General features: G+C 52.3%; 1 protein-coding gene and 1 long non-coding RNA gene across 5 annotated transcripts in view; one reads left to right on the plus strand and one right to left on the minus strand.

The window, feature by feature from the left end:
• Positions 1–16,433, plus strand: part of LOC138067966 (uncharacterized) — a 47,271-nt gene extending 30,838 nt beyond the window's left edge. Inside the window, exons 2-3 of the long non-coding RNA XR_011142423.1 lie at positions 13,324–15,414; positions 16,337–16,433. This is a non-coding gene — a long non-coding RNA (uncharacterized lncRNA). The remainder of the gene's footprint in view (positions 1–13,323; positions 15,415–16,336) is intronic.
• Positions 1–25,261, minus strand: part of TNR (tenascin R) — an 86,311-nt gene that overhangs the window by 28,186 nt on the left and 32,864 nt on the right. For all 4 annotated transcript variants that reach the window (XM_068951868.1, XM_068951871.1, XM_068951870.1 and 1 more), the window contains exons 2-6: positions 7,157–7,712; positions 4,653–5,036; positions 4,279–4,542; positions 3,468–3,583; positions 572–722 (exon numbers count right to left, since the gene is read on the minus strand). In XM_068951868.1, the coding sequence (XP_068807969.1) occupies positions 572–722; positions 3,468–3,583; positions 4,279–4,542; positions 4,653–5,036; positions 7,157–7,652 (1,411 nt within the window). In that variant the 5' untranslated portion in view covers positions 7,653–7,712. The remainder of the gene's footprint in view (positions 1–571; positions 723–3,467; positions 3,584–4,278; positions 4,543–4,652; positions 5,037–7,156; positions 7,713–25,261) is intronic.

Below are 25,261 nucleotides of genomic sequence, written 5' to 3' on the forward strand. Positions count from 1 at the left end.
GGTGATTGGGGCGGGAGCGTGACCAAATACTACATGAAAAAGCCATTGCTGCGATGCGCCTTGGGCGTTCGGGCCATTTGGCTAAGCCCCCCAAATTCGGGCTGTTTGACTGAAGGAAACCACCTTTCGGCATTTGGCGCTCGGAGTGCCTGGCGCCGGCAGGTCTAGTGGCCCCAGCCCGTCTCGCTAGCAGGTTTTGTGCTTGGAGGCGAGTTCGATGTAGGAGGGCTGTGACTGCTGGGATTATGACGTGCTTGGGGGGAGCGTGCTGGCTCGCCTGGCCGTGGCGGGGGGCAGAGGACGCACCGCAGGGACTATTTGCGTCCATCTAGTAAACGTAGTATTGGCAATTCCTGCTGGTAGAGAGGGCACCTGGGGAGGTGATCGAAAGACTCGTTTCAAGCCTCCACAGAACCCCAAACCGGTGTCTTTCCAGGGATTAAAAAATATCTCTGCTTGAGGCGAGCTTCACTAGTTTTACCCGTGCTGGAGTCAGGCCGGACGCAGGGGTTGCTCTCGCAACCGGGGGACGTAACCAGGCTCTTATACGCGGGGGGACGGGGACACTCACGGGTGGAGACGCTGTCGGACGCGGGAGGGCTCCTGGCTTGCTCCTTGAGGGCCACCACGGTGACCGTGTACTCCTCGCCCGGCTTCAGGCCCGTCTGGTTGAAGGTGGTGACGGTGCTGGGGAGCTGCGCGATCACGCCGCCTTCGTTGTTCTGCCGGCGGGAGACGGGCGGGGGAGAAACGAGCGTCAGCAATTAGCAACGCCTAATGGAGGCGCGACAGCGGGACACGTTCTTGGGGCACCGCTGGCATGGACGTGCGGGGACCCGGCGGGGCTCGCCAGCGCCCTTCCTGCCACGTCTTGGTTTGCTGCGCAAGCTTTTGAGCCGGCCCCATGGCTCCCTTCCCCAGGCGCCGGCACGGCTCTGCGCCCCGAACCTGCCCCCACCAAAGGAGGAACGGGCTCCTCCGTCCCGACCCCGGCGCCCGGCACCTCCTGCCTCGGCTCGCGGCCTTGCGGGAATCTGGCACCCACGAAGTGCCGAGCACCCAGGAATCCTCCCCTGCCCCCCGTTTTTCCCCCCTGCCCGGTGTTTGGCCGTCTACGTGTACGCAGGCAGCTGGTTGCCACCAGAAGAGACAAGGTAATAAAATCAGAGCCTGGGCTAGACTCCCTTTGCCGCTGCAGCTGCTGTTCTGGTGCCAGGAGCCTTCTGCGCTTTGTACATCGGGCTGAAACTGTAAGGTCTTTATTTTGGCATACACTGCTTTTAAGTATCTTTATTAAATTCATTGTACTTCATGTTTTTGCTGTGAAAAAACATAAAGTCTTTAAGCAATTGCAAATGTCACCTTTCCTGCCAATGTTTGGACAACGGATCTGTTCTCTCTGCTGTCTCTGCTAATAATATACTCAACAAATCTTTGCACATAGCTTTCAATTCATATTCATCTCTGTTCTCATTAAACAGGGAATCTTCCATTTTGCCCCTAAAATGCCATTTTACCTTCCCTCATTTTCTTTCCTAAATCTTTCACTGCTTCATCTTTTTACCCTAAGCTCTTTGCGTTGGTTTTTTTGGTTTTTTTTTTTTGGGGGGGGGGGGCGGTCTCCCTTTCCCTACTTGGCCCACAAGCAAACACAGCCATCCCTGCCGGACGGGGCTCTCGGGGCGGGTGAGCGGCGTGGGAGCGCAGCAGCGGGGTTTCCCTGCAGCCGGGTGGTGCGCGAGCCCTCCGGGAGCCGGCAGGGACCGCGGGATAACTAGCCTCTCGGCCAATTTTCGGAAAGGTACAGCGCTCTCGCTTTTGCAAGCCCGCGGCTTAGATGGCAGTTGCGATGTTAATGTTAAAAACCGGCATGCACTTGTGTTTTCTTTTTTTTTTCCAGCTGCCCGTTCCTGGACCAGCGTTTGCTTTTCTTTGGGGTGCGGCGATGAAAAGAGGCAGGGCAGGCTTAGCGGCCGCTGGCGCGAGCGGTGCTTCCAAGGAGGAAGAGAGCACCCTCTGCCTTATTTTAGGAGGAAGGGCGGCGCGCTGCAGGGCGCTTTCAGCAGCGGGTGGGCCTCGCAGCGTAGGAACGAACGTGCACTTTACCGATGGCTACCCACAGACTTCAAAGCCCCGTCCCTTCGCTCCTCCTGAAATCCTGCAGCCCCGGGGACAGCTATCCTTCTGCACTTTATTTCCCCACTTAAATCCTGAAATGCTTCTGTTGGTTTGAGAGTTTTGAGAGGACCTTTGCCCGTCATTTAAAGTTCGGGCAAATTTGTCCAGAAAAAATTGATTTGAGACCGTGCAGGTAGGCTGAAACATTGAAGACCACAGACGGGAAAGCTTTTAGGAAGCCAAACGGGTGGGGAGAAAGCGCCTGTGCTTTTATTTTGCTTTTCTCACGGGGGCCTGGTCCCTGGGGCCCTGACGGTCGGGTCCGTCCAGCCGCCTGAGGGTGGAGATCGGCTTGTACAAAGAAACAGCCTGGGAGAGAAGCTCACTTCCACCACGGCGATACCTTAAAATGTCTATGTAACCGCTTGGCTGCTTCATGGGCACCCTACCAAGGTTAATTCATGAGTGTCGGTGAAACGTTTCAACGATATGCTAGTTTTTGCAACTAGACCGGAAGCGCTGGTGACCCTTCCGTTACCTGGGCTTATTGTTTAGTATTTCATCCTGACGGCGGATGAAAACTACCTCTGGGTTTCGAACGGCAATGCGTGAACTTCGACGCTGGAGAAAATTTTCTATGTAGGTCTAAAATTGTAGTGAGATCCTTCCAGCCTTTTTGGAAAGCAGAGTGAGGAATGAGCTATTTAAAGCAATTGGGCCCTTGCTTTGTAGGGTTTCTAATTGTACTTTTAGAGTTAAGAGCTTTTAAAACTTTAGGGCCAAGTTCTGCCGTTCTCTGCTGCCCAGCGCTGCCTTTTACTCCAGTGAGAATATTGCACAAGTGCAAATGGCATAATTGAGCCCTTAATCAGCGTTTCTTTTACTGCTGGGGATTGAATGCGCTTGTAAAGAGGCTCCATATACAATTGGAGCTATACTTATGGATAAATGGTGTAGAAATTATGAATATAGATGAAATACTTGATGTACAATTTTTGTTATCGTGCATAGAAAATACGCGATATTTAGGGCAACGTTTTCGTCCTTTCATCTTTTCTGGCACAAATTCTACCTGTTCATCACTGCGATTAAAATTCTGTGGCAGGAATTATCTGTGCATGTGACTGTAGGTTGCTGAAGGTTGTTGTCTGAGAGCTAACGGTTGTTCAGTGAAATCCAGGCTTCCTACAGTAGCTGGCTGTGCAGAAAGAAGAGGTGGGGGAGCGAGGGAGGAGGAGGAGGAGGAGGAGGAGGAGGAGGAAGGGACATGCCTTTGGGGTGGCCCGCGTCAAAGCTAGCGGCGGAGCAGCGCTGCCGGCGGCGATGGTGGCCAGCGATGCCGGCGTTACCTTGGGGATGAAGCTGATCTCCCAGCCGTCGAAAGGGAAGGAGAAGGGCTCCCACTGCACCTCGGCAGTCGTCTCGGTGATGGTCTTGAACTTCAGCCCTTGCGGCGTGGCGAGGTCTGGAAGGGAGCGCCGGCAGGGTGAGCGGCGAGGCCGTGGCGGGCGGCCCCCCGGCCCCCACCCCGCTCCCGGCCCGGCGGCCCTGCGATTCCCCGCTGGGATGAATCTTTGGGTTTGCTTTTCCGGACCCTATCGCGCCGGGAAGAGCACCGCAGCAACGCGCGCCGTAGCGCCCAACCGTCCCACGCGAACAGAGCGGACGGACGGGTTTGCGAGCAGGGTGTCCGGATGTCCTCCTTGCCCTCCCTTTCCTCTCTATCTACGTCTCGGAGGGGGCTTCCCGGAGGTCACCGTTACAGCTCGGTGTCGCCATCTTCCCCTAGGCACCGTGGCCCAGCGGGGACTACCCGTCTCCTGCTGCGGGGCGACACCCCGTCCCGCGGCGCGCTCCCCAGCGGCACGGGCACTCGCCCCGGGGAACCCACGAGCAACGGGGCAGACGACCCGCGGCGTGCCCCCACCGCGTGAGCGCCACGTTATTCTGGGCCACCTGCCGGGGCCTCCAGTGGGCCGCGGCGAGTTTCTCGCCTTTGCCGTCTTGTCGCCCCAAAACTGAGACTCTCTGAAGAGCGGGGCGCCGCGTTTCCCCTCTTCCTACCTACTCCGGGAAGGGGGCAACGGGCGGCAACGCCTCGGCGGGGAGCGGGGCGCCCCCCACCCCGGGGTTATCCGGCCGCCCCGCGGCCGTACTTACGGGTGGTCACCTTGGCGGTGACGGGGGCGCTGAAGACGTTGCCGACGACGGCGTAGAGGCTGAGGTTGTACGTCGAGCCCGGCTCCAGCGCCCGGACGGTGAGGGCGCTCCGGTCGCCGGGCACCCGCTGCTGGAGCTGGCCGGCCCCCGGCCCCGCCGGCTGGTAGGAGACGACGAACTCGGCCGCCGCCGCCGGGCCGTCCCACGCCAGCTCCACGCTGTCCTCGCCCACGCCGGCCACCCGCAGGTTTTCCGGAGGCGCCACTGGCGGGGAAGGCCGGAGGTGAGGCCAAAGCGACGCCCGCCGGCGGCGGGCAAGGTCCTGGAGGACCACCACCGCTGCCGCCCGGGCCGCCGCGCGCCGCCGCCCCTACCTGCCGAGCAGTCCGGCCCCGCGTAGCCGTCCTCGCAGGCGCACCGGCCCTCGCGGCAGGCGCCGCGGCCGCTGCAGGCGTTGGGGCAGCGCCGCTGGCCGCAGTCCTCGCCGGCGTAGCCGTCCTCGCACAGGCAGGCGCCGTCCACGCAGAGGCCCCGGGCGCTGCAGTCGGCGGGGCAGCGGCGCTCGGAGCAGTCGGCGCCGCCGTAGTCGCCGTCGCAGACGCACTGGCCCTCGACGCAGGCGCCCCGCCGCGAGCAGCCCAGCGGGCAGCGCGGCTCCGAGCAGTTGCTGCCCGCCCAGCCCTCGTCGCAGACGCAGCCGCAGGCCGCCAGGCTGAAGTTGCCGTGCCCGCTGCAGGGCGGCAGGAAATCCAGCTGCCCTGGGACAAGGCAGAGCCGCGCGTCAGAGCCCGCCGCCCCCACCCCGGCGAGGTGCAAGAACCGCTCCCCCCCCCCAAAAAAAAAAAAACCCAAAAAACCCGCCGCGGCATAGCCGGGTGAGCGGAGGGCGGCCCGGCGCCTCCCTGCTTCGCCCCCTCAGACGGCCGCCGCCGCCGCCGTTGCAGCTCAAAGGCGTACGCCACCCGCACTAATCCTCCCGCTAATTTTTCACTGCCTTTCCTCGCCTTACGCTTCAAGCGCCAAAGCCGTGGCTCCGGCTTGGCACGCTCTGCTGGAGCTTGGGGTGCCCTCCAGGCTCCCCGAGGGCGCCCGGCCTGGAAACGGGCCGCGCCGGGCCGCCGCCGGCCCGCTTGGCCTACGTGGCGGGATGCTTCCCCCACCGGCTGCGAATAGCGCGAAGGGGGACGAGGTTTTCTTCAGGTCGCAGCCTCTAGTTGAGCTATCGAAAGCTTAACGGATGCTCGTGGGCTTCCCTGGGGAAACGCTTGGGGCGGCGGGGAAGGGATCCTGGTCTTGTTTGCGGTGCGGCCGATTTGCCAGCGCCTTCAGGAAAACGGAGGGAGTTACTCCAGGTTTGCTCCAGCGTGCATCTGCGCTTGGCGTGGAGGCTCCGCGGAGGGAGAAATGGTTAATGGGCCCGTCTACACGCGTTGCAAGTAACCCGGATAGGCCTATCAGAGTTTCAGACGAACTCCTTTAAAACACCTTTTCCCCACTGCGTTTCCTACGTGATTTTAACCCCTGCTTTACAGTGCACCAGCGGCACGCTCGGGGGTTTTCCGTTTTTCCTTCTACTTAGCGCAGCTGGTGGCTACGTCAGGCGGAGAGACAAGGGCCGAGTTCGTTGCCGGGCCTGGGCTGACCTCCGCCGGCTGCGTACGAGGGGTCACTCCGAACCGCCCGGGCGCGTGCGCGGGGGTTCCCGTTTTCTCCCTCCCCGACCCTTGCTCTCGCTCTCCCACCCCCTCGCGCTGCTGAGTCACTCTGCTTTTATTTTAACGTGTCCTTAACAGAGGAGTCGGTCTGCGTGCCGCTGGAAAATCACGCTCGTACCTGCAAAACTTAAAGAAAGGCAGCGGGCCCTGGGGAGGAAAGGCTTGTTTTTGGTTTTTCCTTCACCCTGTTGTCGTTTTGCGCCTGAAGAGCAGTTTCCCTGCTGGGCAATGGGCCTTGCACGCCTGGCTTTGCTCGGCTGCTCCTTCCTGCGAGGAGCCCGCAGCCGTTTCGTTAGAGCATCCGCTCCTGCCGAGAGCCGGCAGGGGCTGAGTTGACCGAGGGGGCAAGCAGATACTCTGCGCGGAGCATCGCTCTTAGGGAGCTCTCTGAGAGGTACGGCAAATCATCTGTGTGCTAGCTCCCACGCTATTGAAATTCAGTCTGTAAACCAAACCTTTCATAACCCATCTCATTATAACAACACGCTATTTCCCTGGCTCTGAAGAACTGCCTTGTAGAAAAGAGGAACTGAACTGTGTCTTTTGAAAGAGTAACCCTAATGGAAGACTCACAGAAAGCTTCATAAAGCTTACATATTATTATTCAGTTGAAGTATCCTGTTGATAGTTTTGTGTCTGCATTATAGGTTTTGTTTATGTCTTTCACAGTAACAGAAGTTATTCCCTGTATTTTTTTTTTTGACTCTCATTTTCATATCTATTCACTCTTCCTATGGAGAAGATGAAGAAGTTGTTTATTGCTGCCTCCCGCGGTGCTGCCTTCAGCTCAGGGACGCCTTAGGAAATCAGGAGATGTCTCTCTCCTCCCTGTCCTGTGAGAAGTTACGGACCTCTAATCAGGATTGCTAAGGAATGGAGGGCTGGGGAGGTCGCCCACTGCTCCCAGCCAGTGTGGGTGCTTGAGTTACCAGATCCCTCCCCTGGAGGCTTTCCTGCCTCCGAGGACCTAAGCTAGGCTTTTTCCTAATGAATTTAGGCCAAGAAGTAGAGTGGCCTGAGCAAAGGTGTGGCCACAGCAGCATGGGTGAACGGAGGTTTTCCCTCCATGGCTGCCGAGTGGCATCACCAGCTTGCGTTCATTCCTCCTTTCTTTTGCTCGAGCCCTTAGTCCCCAGCAAGATCTAACAGGATCACATTACTACCTGTGGCTGCATTTTCTTGGCAGCAATTGGAGTTGCATTGGTCCCGGAGCATGGAGACCTCCCTCTCCAGCATCTCAATCCTGCTCAGCAGATCCTGCATGGACGGGAAGGAGGTGGAGCACTTGCAGGCCTGCTTGGGGAAGTTTATCCTGTGGGTGAAGGTGACCTGGCTCTCGCTGTCTGAGGTCTGCTCTGCATACTCCGCCATCCTGTCGTCTTCCGAACTCACCTCCTCGGCTGAAGACTTGAGCATTGACGAGCAGCAGCTGTCCAGGGGGATGTTAATGTTGTAGATGTGGTGGAAGACCATGGGCTGCTCTTTGATGGGTGGGCTGCAGTTGGCAACGCTGCCCTCCTCATCCACCACTGGCCTCTTGGCTGCCTCTGTTGTCACTTCTAGCCGGCACTCAAAAGGCTTGAGGATGGTGCCTAGCAGTAGCAAGTTGAAGCTGATAAGCATGTTCCTCAGGACTGGGCTTTCACTGTCAGTCCCCATTTTTCTGGGTAAGGAAAGAGCCTTCTAAGCCAGCCTTGGTCAGCCAAGCTCTGGGAGAACCTGGGGACACAGAAGAGAAAGAACATGCGTGGTGTTAGCCTTGAAAGAGGGCGGCTGCAGTTGCGTTAGAGAGGGCAGCCCTTCTGGGCAAGGTGTCCAGAGAGACGTTCAGGGCAAACTTGACCCAAGCGTGGTCCAGCTGCCTTTGGTGTAAGGGAGGAGGCTAAATCAGCCCTGAGCAGAGCCTACAGCTGCCCAGGGAATCACAGAATCACAGAATCGTTTAGGTTGGAAGGGATCTAGTCCAACCTCCCTGCTCAAGCAGGGTCACCTAGGGCATATTGCCCAGGATCACATCCAGATGGGTTTTGAATATCTCCAGCGAAGGAGACTCCACTACCTCTCTGGGCAACCTGTTCCAGTGCTCAGTCACCCTCACAGTGAAGGGTGAACACGGAACAGCCGTGCCTTTCTGGGCACTGACATCCTGGCCCTTTGGATCTTAACTGTGCGGACTAGCTGCACGGGAGGTAAATCAGAAAACATCTTGCAGTGCATCAGGCCAGCTCAGCTCCCCCAGTCCTGGCTGTTGGAATAACTGTCTGGCCTCCCCAGCAACTACATTCGTCATCCCTGTGGGCACAGGGTGCTTTTCGTTTGCCGTTGGGCTTTAGACCCCACTGGTGTGGGGTCCAGCACCCGCGAGAGGTAGCTGCAAATGGAGGTCGCGTGCTCGCACGGGCCCTTGGTCTTAGCCTGCATCTTGCCAGGATTCAGCTCTCAAAAAGTGGAACAGGTGAGTTCTTACCCGTATTACTTTTTAAAAGGAAAATAGGTCATTTGGTAATAAGACAGCATCAAATACTTGTATTGTGAGCAGAAACACCCCTTGTGAGATCTGCTTTCAGCGCAATGGCAGTACAGTGCGTGAGGGTAAGACGGGTTAATGCACGGGTGATGATGACACATCCTCACGCTCTCCTTAGGTTATCTCCGACAGCATTTCTGTGCCCCAGAAACGGAGCGCTGGGTTGCTAAGCTTCCTTCAGTAGCTATAGGAACGGCAGCTTCAATGTTAAACACCATTAAATTATACCATGCAGTCTTAAGCTTGTTTAGGTTTACGCTCCGAGCAGACAAATCTCTCTTGCTAAAATGGTTTCACCCCCTACCTGCACTCTGGATTATGGGTTAAAGTTGTCTTGATTTGGAACAAAACAACTTTTCATTTCGTTATCGATTTGGAGCCTCCAGGTGGTAATCCAGGCTCCGAGGGCCACATTTATCTCCAGCCTAAAATCACTAGTGTCAGTACAGTTCCACTAGGGATGGATTTGGCCCCATTACTCTTGTTGGGACTATTGTGTGCTGACCAATAGTTAACGCCAACCTGCTCGCTATGAAGAATTGCCGCCTTATCTATCAGAGAGGATAAAGCTAATAGACAGGCGAGGCTGTGTCTGCGAGCTAGAGGACTTTCATTATTCCCAGCACAGCAGAGACAGAAAGAGATTGAACGGCTCGCCTGCCGCTTACTGGCACCCAATCAGTTTGCCTAGTATTTGCTTTGCATTGGAGAGTTAAGTTGTAGTTGAAGTGGGCTTGCTGAAGCACAGCTGCTCGGAGGCTAGGCGGGAGGTGCGGGGGGCTGGAGGGCCAGGTCTGCTGCCCTTGCTTTTAGCTGAGCCCCAACGCTACTTCAGGATAGGGGCAGCTAATTAGATGATTCCAGCTAATAGCTGGAAATTTATGATTAGATTTCCCACTGAATTTTATTAGGGGACGTAGATCATGGTGTTTGTGGCTCTCTACCTACACTAGATTTGTAAGACTCGGATTAACGAACGCTGGAGCGTGCTTTGCGGTTCTTTGTTAGCCAACACAACAGACATGCAAAGCACCCGTGTATTTTTAGCGCTGTCTTCTGCAAGAGCAACCAGAGTCAGTGGAATTATGGGCGATCATTTGGAGGTCAGTGCTTCCCAGTACTGCGGGCAATCAAGCAGAGTTTTACAGCATATCGTTTTCACCAGAGTGACTTAGGTGCCTTAGTACCCCTGGGAGAGGACCAGACCTAGGCAGACCCAGGCTGCACCTTTCTGCCTCCCCAACACTATCAAAGCAAAAGAAGCATTAGACGCACAACATATGATTAACAGGCTCTTTAAAGTACCAAGAAGAAGATGAGAGGAATCAAAGAACTGAAGCTCTGCTAACTGCGTCACCCAAAATTTTACCCGTACTTCTTGAAGCTGGTTTTTTTAGGTATGCATATCCAAAGACCGGATATGGTTGTTCCTGGATTATTCAGCCTTAATTCATGGAAGACTTTAAGAATGCTGCTTTTGGGCTACAAGAGGTCTCAGCCATCTATACATGCTGGAAGACTATAAAAAAATGCGTGGGACTACTTGGGTTAAGAAGGATGTAAAACCTTGACCCAGTCTCTGTCAGGGTGATCCGTAAGGATGGGGCCTTCCTTGAAGGGCTGGTATGTGTGTGGGTCCAAGAGGTGAAAATTGCCACATCTGCCGGTTACAACTGGCTCCTTCTTCTGGGACGTTTGGCTGCAGACTCTCAAGGAGAAGGAGTCTAACCCAGATCTGATCCGAGGGGCGTCCTGAGGCCTATCGCTGTAGCTTTTGCATGCTATAAATGGGAAATGGAGGCGCAAAGGAGCAGCAGGTCCATCATTTCCAACAAGCTGACCAAAGCTGAATCTCCCCGGCTGTACTTAGTGTAGGTCTTAACACCAGGTCTGCGCTAGGAAACGTTGACCATCGTCCTGCATCTTGCCAAGCCAGCCGAGGGCCCAGGAGGCAGCTTTTCCCTGCCCCAATCAGGGTGTCCGTGCTGCGGGTATCATACTCCCAAATGCGGGTTCTGCATTTGGGGGTGGAGAAGATACAGCGTGTTCCTCAGCTGTAGTTCACTTGCTGCTTCACCCTCTGAGCCGCTCTCGAGTTCTGACTTTGTTGGTACTTGCCAGGGCCATAATCTTGGGAAATTGCCCCCTACTACATCTAGTTACTCTCCCTGCACTGCACCTTCCCCCCGCTTCCCTGGGGAATGGCAGTGCATCCCCACTCCCCTTTTCCCTGCTTCCCTGGGGAATGGCAGTGCATCCCCACTCCTCCTTTCCCCGCTGCTAAACAAAAATATCTGTTTACTCGTTTCTCTCCTACCATACTATAGCACTCCAGAAAATATAACTATTCAGCCGCCTCTCAGCATTTACAGGGTTATTATCCTATATTATCGCAATGTTTCTGCTGCACTTTTCTTTCCGGCCCCATGCTTAGCGCCTGCTTCTTGTGAGCAGGCACCTGGAGCTCTTTTTGGTGGGCTCTCTTTTTTTCTTCATGTTTTGAGGAAAAACCAGAAAAATAGAAATACTTCCAAAGTCAGGTAGCCTCCTCTTTCCCCTCAGCAGCTCTGCTTGTGTTCACAGAGGAAAGAAAGCAGGAGGATGTCCTAAGAGGGCAATGGAAGGCAGTGCTGGAGGGGGGATTCACTCTCCTTAGGTGACCCTATGGGGCTAACTGGCCTCAGCTGGGGGCAACTAAGCACTGATGTGCACTAAATGCTAATATAAAGCCAAGTGCCTTGCATTGCTTTAGTGGCACACAGGAAAGGAGCTTGGTTTGCTCATTGCTGTCTCAAGCTTGTCGTCTGTGGGATCTTGTTGAAAGCAGAGGGGGAAGGAAGGAAAAAGCAGGAGGAGGAGGAAGGTGCCTGGTGGGAGCATGTAGGGAAAGTGCTGCAGTGGGAAGGTAACTCAGCCCCTCTCCTGTTCCCAGCACTCCTGGTGCCAGGTAAGACTACATAATTGCCTAATCCCTCCCAGGGGAGGGACACCCCAGCCCCACAGTGTCTGTCTGCAGGGATCTACCCCCTCTGCTAGCCCCTGGGGCTCCTGACAGTGCCTTGCAGAGCAAATCAGTGCTGCTGACTCCATACCTGTGCTGCAAGCATGGCTTGTGGGGGGGAGGGGCTGCATTTGGAGATCTTCCCCCCAAAAGCCTCATCTGCCTTTTGGGGTCTCCAACAGCTCTCCTGTGGCCCCACTGGACCTGAGAAGAAACTTTTTGTCCCTGTGTCTCCCCCTGCACAGCTGCTAGCTGTTACCTTGGGACTAATTAGCTCTCACTGCCTTTGATTGACTGGCATCCGTTAGAGGCTAACTATGGCTCTTTGGCCTCTCTCGCTGCCTTTTTGTGTTAGGAGGGGGAAGTGATTGTGGCTCTGAGCCAGCTGTGCAGAGCCAGGCTGGAGCTTCAAAGCAAGCCTCTTTGCAGGATTACAGCAGCAGCTTATACATGTGGAAATCAAATCCACCCCCCTCCCTGCTCTTCTCTTTGGAGCAAAACTCAGCCTGGCTCTGCAGAAGCACGAGAGCCTGTTTATAAGCACAGATGGGGCTTCACAGCCAAGGAAATGAGGGAGAAGGAATCCAGGTAGATAAAAGGCAGATCTAGAAAGGGAAAGAGCAGCAGTAACAGGGATGGGAGATAGGTAGGTAGATAAAGCAGAGAGAGCAGATGTGCAACGGTGCCTTCTTGCTAACGGCAGTAAGTGGGTTGGGTAGTTAACTGTCTAACTGATGGGGGGGTGAAGAAGACATTAATCTGATGGTGGAAGTCACCAGGCCCATCGATCTGAATCTCATTACCAATATATCCATCACAGTAGCCACCAGCAGACCACAGGATGCCAAGTGAGACTCACGCTGGCCCCACTCAGGGGGTCAGGGCGCTCAGTGCCCTGGAGGAGGAGAGCAGCCCGGGGGCTGCCGCGGTCTGTGCCGAGGTGCCAGCTGGGACTGGGCGCCGGAGCTCCCCGGCCGGCTCGGCTGCATCCTGCTGCAGAGAGGCTGGTACCAGCTGGTTGCTATCGAAGAGATGAGTTTCAGAGGAAATGTCATTGCCAGACACTTCTTTGATTATTATTAAAATCAGGATTATGGAAGGAAGAGAGGGGGAAAAGCAAGTCTTCCTCTGTGGATTCAGGTGCTCTGTCTGGCTTAATGATCCCAGCAATTGCCAAGGGCTGGGTGTAAGGTGATGGCATGGGCCTCGTTGTGGCAGGAAAGAGGTTTCCGTCAGAAATTCGTAGCTCCCTCTCCTTTCCCCAGCGGCCTCTGTGAAGCTTGCTGCAGTTCAGGAAAAGCCCAGGGGAAAGGAAATTCTGTGCAGAAAAGTGTCTGCAGCCCAGTTTAATTCCTCCGCTGAAAATCTAATAAAGGCGCAAGAGGCACTAAAAGGTTGAGGGTGCTGCCCACTCCTGGCTGCCCTTCCCTCCGTCCTTCCTCCTGCTCCCAGCACCTCGCCCCAAATCCGGGCTGAGCCTTGCTGGGCTCAACAGGCTCAGCCTCGTCGGGAACTGAAGAAAGCTCATCCGGGCCAGCTCTGGGAGTTTAATTGTGAGGCTCGTTGGAAGACGATGCAGAAACCGATGAACCGAAAGGCGAACCGCGGCGTGCTGGCCACTGTAGCTGGAGCGCCTGGATGCTGCTCGCTGGGCAGGAGCGAGTCCAGTTCTGGGGGAGGAAAAAAACCCCGCCTGGCTTGCAGCATGGGCCTGAGCAACCCAGGGATGCAGCCTAGCTTCCTATAATCTGCGGTGGAGGGTTTGGGCCGTAAACCCCTATTAATCCCTGACTTCTTTGCAGCGACTGTGGCTGGGTGAGGTGGAGGCTTGGGCTGACAGCTCCGAAACCGGCCGGGTTTTTGGACGCCTTACTGCGGTCGGTCGCCTTCGTTCCTGCGTGGGCCGAAGCTCTTCGTCTTGCACTCCCAGTGTGAATGGTTTGCTTTTCCCCGAGGGACTTGATCACGGTGAGTTTAGCAGCTCTGCTTCCCCATCCCTCTGGGAAGGATGGACTGTGAGCCGGCCGGCCTGTTCCCTCCTGCAGTGGGAGCGCTGTGATTTCCCACTGGGGGAACAAGGAAAAAAAGACACCCCCCCTCCCCCCCCCGCCCAAAACCTGAATTCGCCTGCTGGCAAAGCCCAGGCTCTAGGCTGCTGCATCATTATTTTTAATTTTATTCCCCTAGCTGCGTGTGGATGCTAGGTAGGAACTGCACTCGGAGAAAACCTGCCCTCTTTGCAAAGTGCAGCTTTCTGTTTGCTTGGGGAAACATTGCTGCTTTTTATTTATTTATTTTTTTCTTGCTTTGCTTTGTTTTTCCTGTGGTCCCCTAGAAACATGGATCTTGGAATTAAAGTTTGGCAGGAGCTGAACTGGCAGATCCAAGACGCTTCATCTCTGGGGAATCTGTGAAATAATCAATCTGCTGCACTTAATTTGCAAAGTACTCAATAAAAAGACATGCGATACAAAACCAAGAAAAAATATTAGAGCACTTTTGCCAAACATGACATAGCAAAGCTCCCCCTCTCCTTGACGGCCTCTCTGTCCTGGATTTGTCTTATGGGCCAGTGAAGGAAGAAATAGAAAAGCCCTGGTAAATCATGCAGTACATCCACCTTAATTACATATTTTCTGCTATTTTTACTTTTTGCTTACGGGTGGTATTTGTGAGCGATTCGGTGCCGGGAGGGAGCGCGAGGAGGAAACCTGTGCTGAGCGATGCCGAAAGCAGCTGTGCTGGGAGACGCAGTCGCTCCACGACACCAGCAGCAGCTTTTTGTGCTCCTGCAAACTCTTCTTGTTTTTCGTTGCCTACAAATACGATCCTGCCAAACGTAAAACTGCCCGTGGCAGGAGCCAGCGCAGGGGAGCCGGTGATGTTCCTGGCTCCCCGTCCCCAAAATGCAGTTTTTGGTAGGGCGTTTTGCTGGAGGAAACTGGGCATTGGGACCATCCGACGCCTGGGCTAAGCCATGAGCAAGAAGCCCCAGTTTCAGCTGGGACTAGCACAGAGGAGATTGAGGGCGATCTCGTTTGTGCGCTCAGAAATATTAATCTGAGGCCATTAAAACACGTAAAGGTGGAACTGTGTGTGGATGCAGCAGTTCTGGCAAATTGCTTTAGCTTAGAAACAAAAAACAAAGCTGCCTCAAAATATGCTTGAAAAACTAAAACACCTGTGTTTTTCCAGTCAGATATGATGTTTTAAAATACTTGAAAAGCAGGTAAAAATGTGAAAGCTAAGTGAATGTTTAGTTTCTGGCAAAAGCCATCTTACCCAGAATTGGTGTGTGTACATGAGCACACACACACATGTACATATTATATGTGTGTGTATATACAATGTGGTGTGTTTGTATATATTGCTCTCTGTTTTCTGAACTTAGGTATACATTGCTTTCTCTTTTCCTGCACATAACCCGAATGTTTGCTTCAGGTAAACCGCAACCCCAATGTCTCTTCTTTTTATTAATTTTCTGTTTCTTTTCGGTGCGGATGGCAAACTGGAAAACCAAGTGGATTTGGAGCTGGAACCAGGACTTGTCCTTAATGCCGAGCAACAAACTAGTGAGGAGCAGAGCTTGCGGGATGCGGCAGCAGCAGACGGGTGTTGGCTCAGGCCGCCTGGCTAGCAGCGGATGAAATTCGGCTCCATGGCATGCCCCATGGACGATAGGGTCCCAGACGATAGGATCCTGGACGACAGAGTCCCGGACAGTAGGATGTGAGGCTCAGGATGGAGGAGGCCACCACCGCTGGTCTTTTGTTTCTAAACTCAGATGCTCAAGGCAGCTGAGGCATGGAAGTGCATGCACGAGAGGAGGGATGAAGAGAAAAAAAACATGAGGAAGAGAAAACACGAGGAATTGCTTTTCCCAGACAGCCTAGGTAGGATGCATGTGTTTCCGTGGGTGGAAAATGGGCTCCCCTTTGACAGGCTGTAAGGGGTGTGCAATGACACGGGCACCCCCGCACATTTAGGCGAGCATTCGTAGGTGATATGTAGATCTAGTAAGTGAAATAACATCTCTTTTTTTTAAAAAAAGACTGAGTGGTATGCATTACTAAAAGTAGTTTAGCCGTTTAAGGTACGCTGCGTGAGGCTGCGGCGTGCTACGTGAGTGGCTGTAACGCCGTCTTCTGTCTGCCAGGTGGTCCCAAGTAAAGTGGCTCCTCTTGGCCAAGCGCGGGAACCTTGCCGCCGCCAATTATTAGCAGAAATAATTGGGTCAGTGCTGCGCCTTCGGCCTCGGGAGGCAGATTTGCCCCAGCTCGGCCCTCCTGGGCAGAGCTGCTGCTGCGGTCTGGTCCGCCGGCGTGCCTCCCTCCGCTGGCTTGGCCGGGGGAAGAGCCCCGTCTCCGTTATTCCCAGCCTTAAGGCTGCAGCCAGGCTCCGGTGCCTGAGCTCGGGCTGCCGGTGGCTGGGTGTCGTGGCGGGGGCACCCATGCCGGAGAGACCAGACAGTCATTTGGCACCCACCACCAAGCAGCCCTTGGAGTTAATGGTTTTAGTCCTCCTGACTGATTTCATGTTTAAGGATGAAATACTTTGATGCCTTTTGTGATACTCTCTAACAAAGTATGGAGAAAGAAATCCATAGTTCCTCGGATTGACTGTAAATTCTGCAGGCTTAATAATTCATGGATGCCTTTGTGGTTGCAGCCTACATTATAATCTTTCTTTCGTTATATATTCTTGTATTGAATCGTCCTGGCATGTATCAATAGCCTCTCTAAGCTCCCGCAGGAAAGAAGCCAGTGGTTTGATACAAAGGTGCGGGATGATATCACAGCATTTACACCTTAACAGGAGAAGAGCGAATCCTGCACGTTTGACTTCAAAACTTCTTGCGAAGATATCCAGACGGGATCGTGGGATCGCTGCCTAGCGCTTCTTCCCAGGTACGTGTTTGAGGTCTCCCCTCCTTCCTCAGTGATATTGCGTTTTATTTATTTGCAAGGTTGCTGGGTCTGATCTGAATCCATCCTGGCGTTTTGCTAGCTCAGTACTGAATGAGGCGTTGCTTTGAATGTCTTCATCTATGTACGTTTGCAGGCAGCATCGCTTATGTTAGTCCGCTCCCCCTTTACAGCGACTGCACCCAGCTGTGCATCACAAACAGCCTGAGCTGTTTTCCCAGCAAAACTTGCTTGGGAAAGTTTAACGTAGCCTGGCCCGCAAAGGTGGACACCTAATCTAGCGACTAAAGCAGCTAGCAGTGTGCCTGGCCATACGTTTCTGAAATACCAGATTCCTTGTAGCTGTTACTTGGTGACATGTGCTGTGTGGGACAGACCCATAGGTGCTCTCATCTGTCCAGGTGTGCCTCAAAAGTGAGGTTTTTTCCCCCTGGAGAAAGCGGCTCCCTTCTGGGTCTGTGTGCAAGTACCCTGGTCCCTCACAGATCCCGATGGCAAAGCCTTGCTTCCTAGGCGAACCCCGGTGCTGCCGGCCCTGCGGAGCCAGGGGCAGCGCAGCTTGGCTTTCGGGCAGCGTATCTATTCACAGGCGTTTAGAAGTAAACCTCCCCAGCTCTCGCTAGGTCTAGGCGCTGCCGGAGGGTTTGTTTTGTCCGCGTGCATTAAGAAGTCTTATCGAGCCAGGTTTCCCGGAAACTCGGTGCCGCTCGGGTTAGGAAGCTCATTGCGGCGCCTCGAGTAGCAGCCTTAATGCCCTGGTGTAAACCAGGGAGGGAACGTGGAGCCTTTCTGCCCCAGCCAGCCAATTTCGGGGTACCGGCGAGAAATGCGCGCTCTGAGCGGCAGTGGGTTTTGCAGAGCTGCCCTGCTGCCCGCCCCCGAAATCTCCAGGGTAGCTCTGACGCCCATGGAAGCACGGCAAGGTCACCCAACGGCTCTGAGATGCCACCGTCAGTGTCAAAAGCCCTAAGCAGCGTCTCTTAACCCGTGAACCATCAGCTCCCGGCCCCTGCGGGCGTCGCGGCCCGAAGGGTTCGACGGCTCGATCCGGGGCAGCGCGTCCCATGCCCCCGGGTCGGAGCGTAGCCGAGTCGGCAATAGGCTGACGGCGTCGAGGAAGAATTAACGGCAATTACGTTGAGTCACAGGGTTAAACACCCTCTAAATCCTCTTTAATTGCATGGTAGTACTTAATTACACGGCAACTAAAATGTAAGCATAAAAATAAATATGATTTTCTTTTTATCTTCGGTCGGGGCACCGTGCTTGCAGTAATTAATTGGGGCGGGTAAGGTCCGGCGCTGTTAAAAGCAACCGCTGAACCCTTCCTTGCCTCCCCGCGGCAGCATCTCAGCCACGTGTGCAATTGAGATGCATATGTCTATATAATTTTTTTTTTCTTTTCCCTTTTCTCTCATTATTCAGCTCGGGTGACGGCGGCAAGGCCTCGTGCGCCTGTACCTACCGCTTGGCTGTCATGTTTCATCTGCGTCTCGGGTCCCCTCGGGGCTCTCCCCGCCGCTCGGGCCGTGCTCCCGGCGGGCCCGAACCCCTCTGCTTGGGATTCTCCCTCCCAGCCGCTGGCAAGAGGCGGCCGCCTTCATCTAAAGATGGGAAAGTGCAACGAAGTGCAGAATTATGCTGCAGGTACGGGGAAACGGGAGAGTGCAAGAGGAGATGAGAAAGGCCGGGTGTATTTTGGGCTGAACGTTGTCAGACCACGGAGGTATATCCGGTGCCTGCTGCTACCTCTCTCCTTTGTGGGACCTCTGCCTAATTTATAATCGCTGCTTGCAGCCAGTGCAACCGTGCTTAAAAGGATAATAGTGCTGCGAACCAGGTAGGGAAAAAAATCATAGCTATTTTCACTGTGGTTATTAGCATAATTATTGGATTGCAGCAGGCCTTGAACAGGAACCTTTGGCGCTGGGGAGGGGGGAGCCCGGCAACTTTGCTTAAATCTCGAAGCTTTTGTAAAAGCAAAACCTTTGCTGGAAGTCAAATGAGCAGACTTCTCTATTTTAAACTTGCTTTTTGGTTTGCCTCTTCCTTTATGCCCTAACATGAAGGACTTACAAGCGTGGTCACCTGCGTGCATGGAAAAGGAAGTGGGCCGATATGACTGGCGGGTGGTGCATGCTGTGGGCTCCACAAACTGTTTTATAACCCCCCACAAAGGAAAATCCTTGTTTTTTCTCCCCTTAATGTATTGCTAAAGCAAGAACGCACATTAACGCCTGTGACCTGTATGCATGTACATCCTGGCAGGGATCAGGCTGTTTGAACTCTCCAGGCCTCATACTTAATATTTAATATTAACATTCCCATTGCGATTTTTGCTAAGTTTCCCCTGGCCGTTGGGAACGGCAGCAGATGCTTGTGACAAGAGACTTTACTCCTCTGTGTGTAGTGCATGGCCTCCCACCACACAGGTAATGGGCTTAAGTCCTGCAACAGGCTGAGTTTTGGTACAAATCTGGCTTTTGCAGCACTTCATCACCTCTCCCATCCTCAAACATCCTGCATTTATTGGAGATGATGGAGACAGTTGGCTGCAGTGTTACGAAGAGCCCCCTTTTAGTAGGAGGAAAAAAAAAACAGTGCAGCTTTGGGATCTGCTTGAAATACCAGGCTTTGCCTCCCTGGGGAAAACCTCCCTGCCAGCCTCCCTATGCAGGATGGACTCCATCCATCCCTTGGCTGGTACCTGCTGGCCTCATCCTGGGTCTGGCCATCAGAGCCTGCAAATAGCTTCTTTCCTCCCCTCTTGAAACACCAGTGAGAGCACCAAAAAAAAGGTAGTCCTAGTCCTGCTGCAGAGACTTCATTTGATAAATAATGTATATAGAGTTTGCAGTAATAACTGCCTTTTTCCGATGCAGCCAGCTAGGTTGGGTTTTGACACATCCTGGATGTATTCCTTACTGGCGGTGAGTGAAATGACTGGCGCTTGCTGCTGCGCTATGAAAGGAGAAGCAGCCTGTTAACAGTCTGTGTTGTGTCAGATAGGTTAATCTGCTTTTTTTTTTTTTCTCTCTCACTTCAGACAAGCGTGTGTGTGTGGAGGGAAGAGAAGCACTAGAGGGAAAGCAGAGCCGCTCTGGGGGCGCAGGGCTAAGTGCTCGCGAAAGCTCCCGAGGTTAACGCGTGCCGGGAGGAGAATACAAGGAAGATGGGTCCTTGGAGATCGCCTGCTAAATTACTCCTGTTTTACTCCTGCACAGCATTGAGAGCTTTGTGAGCCCCTGCTGATGTTATGGTAGTGCAAATCAAGGGCCATCACATCTGGGGCCTTTCCTCCCTCACTGCCAATTTTCTGTTCCTTTGGCTCTGAGCAGCAGATGCTGTGATGGGGGCACACCACAAAGGCGCTTCAGGCCTTTCTTCTCCCTCTTTTGCCATCTCAGAGTGTGAAGGTGGGAAAATGGGATCTGTGTGGGTGAGAGTAGATCTCTTTAGCTGTACCTACTCTCGTGTTAAGTTTCATAAAATCATTTCATTTCAATGTTTCACGGCAAAGCACTTGGACATCTGGGTGGCTGGGCTGCAGCTCAGAGCTCTTGCAGGTGTGCAGAGACGGGAGAGGGGAAAGCTGGCACTTCTGGCTCTTGCATGCCTAAACGTCCAGCTTCAAAGATCTAAATTTAAGGTAGCTTTTGCTAGAATTTCACGGGGTTAGAAAATGGAAAGAAAAGGAACTAACTTGAGGTAGAAACAGAGGCTACCCTTTGCTGAACCAGGGGAGGTTCAGCATCTTGTGCCTTCATTCACCCTTGGGTTTTCAGCAGTGAGAACCTCTCAATGTGCTTTAGGAAGCCAAAAAAAAATTGGGAACTTGCTGCTCTCCTGCTGTACCCTTCTTCCAGTGACTCTCCTATGATGTTTCTGCAGCCCGCCTCTGCTCAACAGCAAGAATGTTACTGCAAGGACGACTCTTCCTGCAGAAGAGCATGGATCTATCCCAAAGCCCATGCTGGGCCAGAAGGACGCTGTTATGCATGTGTGTGCCTGAGCACCTTTACACCCTGTACCCTGCCCAGCACGGCATGCAGAGCTGCCGGGAGCTGTGTGCCACCCCATCTGTGTTGGAGGCTGGATGTGCCACCTGATTCTCTGTGCTGATGAGCTTAAAAACTATTTTTGCCTCGAATCAGAAAAAAACCATTTCTGTTCCAGGGAGAAAAAGTCAAGACTCTTAAGTCCTTGAACACTTCAGAGGTTCATTTCTGCACTCCGGAAGAAGGGAAAGGAGAATAAGGAGACCGGGAGAAAAAGGTGGCTTCATAGACCTTTGCGTGCTCTGACCCTTGAAGGCCACTTTGACTCAGGACTACCCTAATCGGCGGGCCACTGCCCAGTCCTCAGCTACCAACAGGGGCTAGGAAGGAGGTAAGGCTAGTTTTGGCTTTCAGGATGGCTGGTTTTGGCAATGCAAAGGTGCAATATGTCATGCTAAGGAGGGTTTTCAAAATTTCAGATTATCCCGGGTTACCTTGTCCTGCCTGCTGGGAAATCTGTCCTTGGCATGTTTGTGACTGAGTGACTGCAAAGACAGGGTTTGATGGGCTGAAATTCAATGCCATCTTTCACTACAGAAAGACAAAAGGAAGGAGAAAAGATCTCCCTTTGCCATTGAACATGTATAAAATGGCTTTAGTCAAGGCATGCTAAAAATGTTCTTTCATCATTTTTATGGCAGGTTACAAACCTTTACAATGGAGCAATTTGGTCAAAAATATATTTGCTTCTGTTGGACTTTGGAGGGAGACGTGAGCTACTGTATTATTGAGGGTGAGCAGGAAAACCACTGCATCCTAAAGTTTACATCACTGTGTAAGAACTGGACGTAACGCCAGTGCTTTTGTTGCAGACAAACAAGATTCTTGGAAGGGAAAATAGTTTGAGTCAATGGAATGATGTGGATTTGCACCAGCTGAGGATCTGAGTCAGGATGGGGTTTTATTGCCTTATAATAATGTAAGTATGTCATTAAGGAGTGGATATAATAAATGTGTAACATCATTTCATTGAGCCTGGAGCTGGTACGAGGAGAAGGAGCTTGGAAGCAAGCCTATTTTGTTATTTTCTTCTTTAAGCTGAAGGTTGTTTTTGCTTGCTTAAATTCTCCCACTAGTATTGTGAGCGTTGAGGTTAGACAGTGCATAAGTCAACACTTAATCATTTTTAACATCTTTTTTTATGCTGAAGAACTCCATAGGAGTGTGAGACTCGGGGTGAAAACGATCCCTTTTGGTCCTGTCGCAAACACAGATATGAGATAACCTCTTCTGTGAATTGCTCAAGATCCATCTTCATGTTAACTGGGTCCCCTCCTCCCTCATTTCCCAATGCCTGTCCACGCATATGCAGAGTCACCGTTCAGCACGGAGAAGGCCAGTTCACAACCTTGTGTTTCTAAGAGTAGGGGAATCTTATTTCTAGGTGAAAATTAATCACAGTCAGTTAAAACACACTTCTTTGCCTGCTTTTGCTGCCCTTCTTCCCTTTTCATCTAATGGGGAGATAAATAATGATAAACAACATGCTGTGGCCTTCTGAGTAGGATTTGCTGAACTGAAAAATGAAATCACTCGGACAGCAATTGCAGCACTATGGGCGACAGCCAAAAATACTTCCAAAGTTGGAGTGCAGTAATTTGAAAGCCAAAGATGCAGGGCGCAAGAGTTTATTTTTTTTGAAAGTATTGACTATGTGCTCTGTGCGGGGGAGCAAGCCCACTTCTGGTATCTGAAGCGGAGTGGGCCAAATCAGGGATCATTTTTCAAGCATCTAGATCTGGGAAGGGAGGCACATGCTGAACCTCTTAAACTGCATTTCCTGCTGGATGCATGCTCAGCCTGTGAAAACTGGGAGAGAAAAAAAGCAATAGATTGGCCCTACAAGACAAGTCCTGAGAACGAGAACATCCCTGTTTTTTAAGACTCTCTGGTCCTCTCAGGCCTGAGGGTGCGTGGTGTGAGAGCAGGGCAGCTCCGCAACAGCCGCGGTGGTTCATTGCCGTGAAGGACGGATCTACTGACATTTCAGAGCCATCTACTCGTCCTTGAGAGGATAACACCCCATGCATTCCCCTCACAGGTATAATGCAGTCTGCAGTTGGGTTTTGCTCTAGGGCTTGGTGATCCTCCTGGAGTAAGTCACTTTCAAACACACTTATGTTCTGACACAGCTAATTCACATTTCAAATGTTTATTTTATTTCTGACCTAGCCCTTTGAGATGTAATTCCACCATTTGGTGCCTCTGAGTGACTAGAGGATGGAAATGGACAGCAGTAGTCAAGCCTTTAACTATTGTCTTGACCCTAGACCTTGCTGTTTCACCTTGGATACCTCCTTCTGCTGCCCTTGCCCCTCTGAAAAAGGGGGATAAAATAGGGCTCTCTCCCTATAAAATGCTGAGATTTATGGGTGACAGCATAATGAATGATCTGGTAGAAATTCACTTTGGTGCAGAAGAGCCAGTCTAATTTTCCACTTTACGTGGATATTTAATAACCTGATGTCCCATTACTCCAGCTGTGATTATGGAGCACTTTTCCTCCGCAGGTCCAAGATGCTCTACTAATGTATGTATGAGAAATGAAAACAAAGCCTTCTAATAAACCCCTTTAGACACCTGTTTAGCTAGGCAGGTAACAGGAAGGACTCTGCCAAACTACTGAAAAAGGTTCATTTTACAATCTGGTCTGAAATTTGGGTGGGTTCTCCTCCTATCTCAACCAGCCTTGCCCATCTCTAATGTGTTGTTTAGCTGATCTCTAGGAGATAAAACTGAATGATGGTGTCTCTGATACTGTTTCTTCTTTTATGTGTGAAGTAGGGCAAGTGGGAGAACATTCTTTTAATGCAAAAGTTTTCTTGAAGACCAATAGCAGCTTAACAGGTATTTTTGCCTAATACTTAGTTTTGTAGGGCTTTGTCATCAAAATGTTACTTTTCATGCAGCACATGGATGTGACAAGCTCCACTGCCATGTTCTGGGCTTTTATCACAAATTGCCTCCCCTAGCCAGCACTATCGGAGGCAAAAGCACGTGGCTGGGGGCAAGGAGCAAGCCAGGATCACTGTTAGTCATCTCAGACCTTCTCCCACAGCTGCAAAGCAACACTCAGATGAACAGGAGAAATGAACTTGGATAGAGTTGCAGAATTTGGGAGGGAGATGAGAAAGGAGGGATGATGTGCTGGAGGAGGGCTCCCTCAGAGAGGGACGGGTGTCCCAGAAAAACACTAGAGAAGAGCACAAGACCCCCCAGGTGGTGGGACACATGGAGATGGGTGTTTTGGTCATCCATGAGACTGTATTGGCTGTATCTGGAGCTTGGATTTGCCCTCCTCTCATAGACTTCAAATGGGGATGTGGGAGATGTACCCTGGAAATGCTCTGCCCCTTGCACGGACACCCAAAAATCAGGGCAGAGCTAGAATTGCTGGTGTTCAGCCTGCCTGCTCCCAGTGTCTGGCCATGCTGAGCTGACTGCAGTGTGCCTTGCTGAAGCACTGTCACTCACTGCTGCTTGCAGGTCCTCTGATAGGAGGTTTTCGGAGTGCAGAGTATTATAATCACTCTAATATATGATTATGCTTTCTGGCAGGAGATCTAGTCTCCTAGATATACTCCTGCTTTGGCTATTATGGAGAAACAGAAGAAATGACAGGCAGTGCTGATAACTGTTTTGAAATGCAGCCTTCTCTGCTTTTCCTTTTCTTTCCAATGCTGCTGCTGCTGTGGCTCTCCCAGTGCTACAGCTAATCACACAGGCTAGTAGCAGGCATAAGTAATAAGGCTAGTTCATCAGCTCCTTTAAGTGGATGTGGCTGATTCCTGCTCTCATTTATGTCAGCTGAGGTCAGGAGCAGAGCATCTTTGGCAAAGGTGGGTGCATGTACTAGGTGTATTTGGGGGAGAATGAGCATTAATGCTGGGCAGGTGGAGAAATGGGTAAGGGGGAGGAGAAAGGTTTTACTTTTTCCACATCACTTGTGCTTCCAGAAGGAGCTAATCCAGCTTGGTGTGGGAACGTTGCCTTGGACCAGTGCTACGCTCCACTGGGAGCAAAGTTGGGCCACAGAAATGCGAATGAACCTCGCAGTGATATTTCTGTCTTGTTCTAGCATGTTTTTAAGCATGCTAGGTGGCCCCTGGGAAGAGTGAACATGGTCTAGCTGGGAGCCTTGGAGGGGAAAATGCATCAATTTGCTGTGACCTAGGTCTGGGGCTCTGAAGTTCAGGTATGCTTGTCTTGTTCTTCTGCTGTGCCTCCTCCTTTATGGTGCTGTGCCATGTGTGGCCGTGTTATATCTGTATACACATATGTATATGTGTCTGCATGTATATTTTTTATATAAAACTATACGTATATAACTTAACAGCTGGTGGACACTTGTGATTCTATGCAAAGCTGGGATGGTGAACAGACCCAACAGCCTTAAGGAAACCCATCTAACCCATGTGTTTGGAAGGAATTCAAGTATTTGTGTGTGTGCGTTTATCTTCCTACCCTGAGAAAAATGACATTAACAACAAAATCCAGTCTTAAGCTCTTTAGAGGTGGCTGTCAATCATGCAAACAGAAAATAGGATGGAAGGTCTCATCATTTCACTTCTCCCCATCCTGGCTGGGGCCACGTCAGGTACCATGTTTCCTGTTGGTGGTTTCAAGGGGTGCTTGGCTCACGTCATGAGTTTGAATGCCTGGATGAGACTTCTTTTCTCAGCGCTGTGTTTATATCTCCTGTATCATTCCTGAAGCTCTAAACATGCCAGGTGCCTTTTGCAGGCACCTGGAGGTGC

The sequence above is a fragment of the Struthio camelus genome, chromosome 8 (assembly GCF_040807025.1).
Source record: "Struthio camelus isolate bStrCam1 chromosome 8, bStrCam1.hap1, whole genome shotgun sequence".
NCBI classification, from domain to species: Eukaryota; Metazoa; Chordata; class Aves; order Struthioniformes; family Struthionidae; genus Struthio; species Struthio camelus.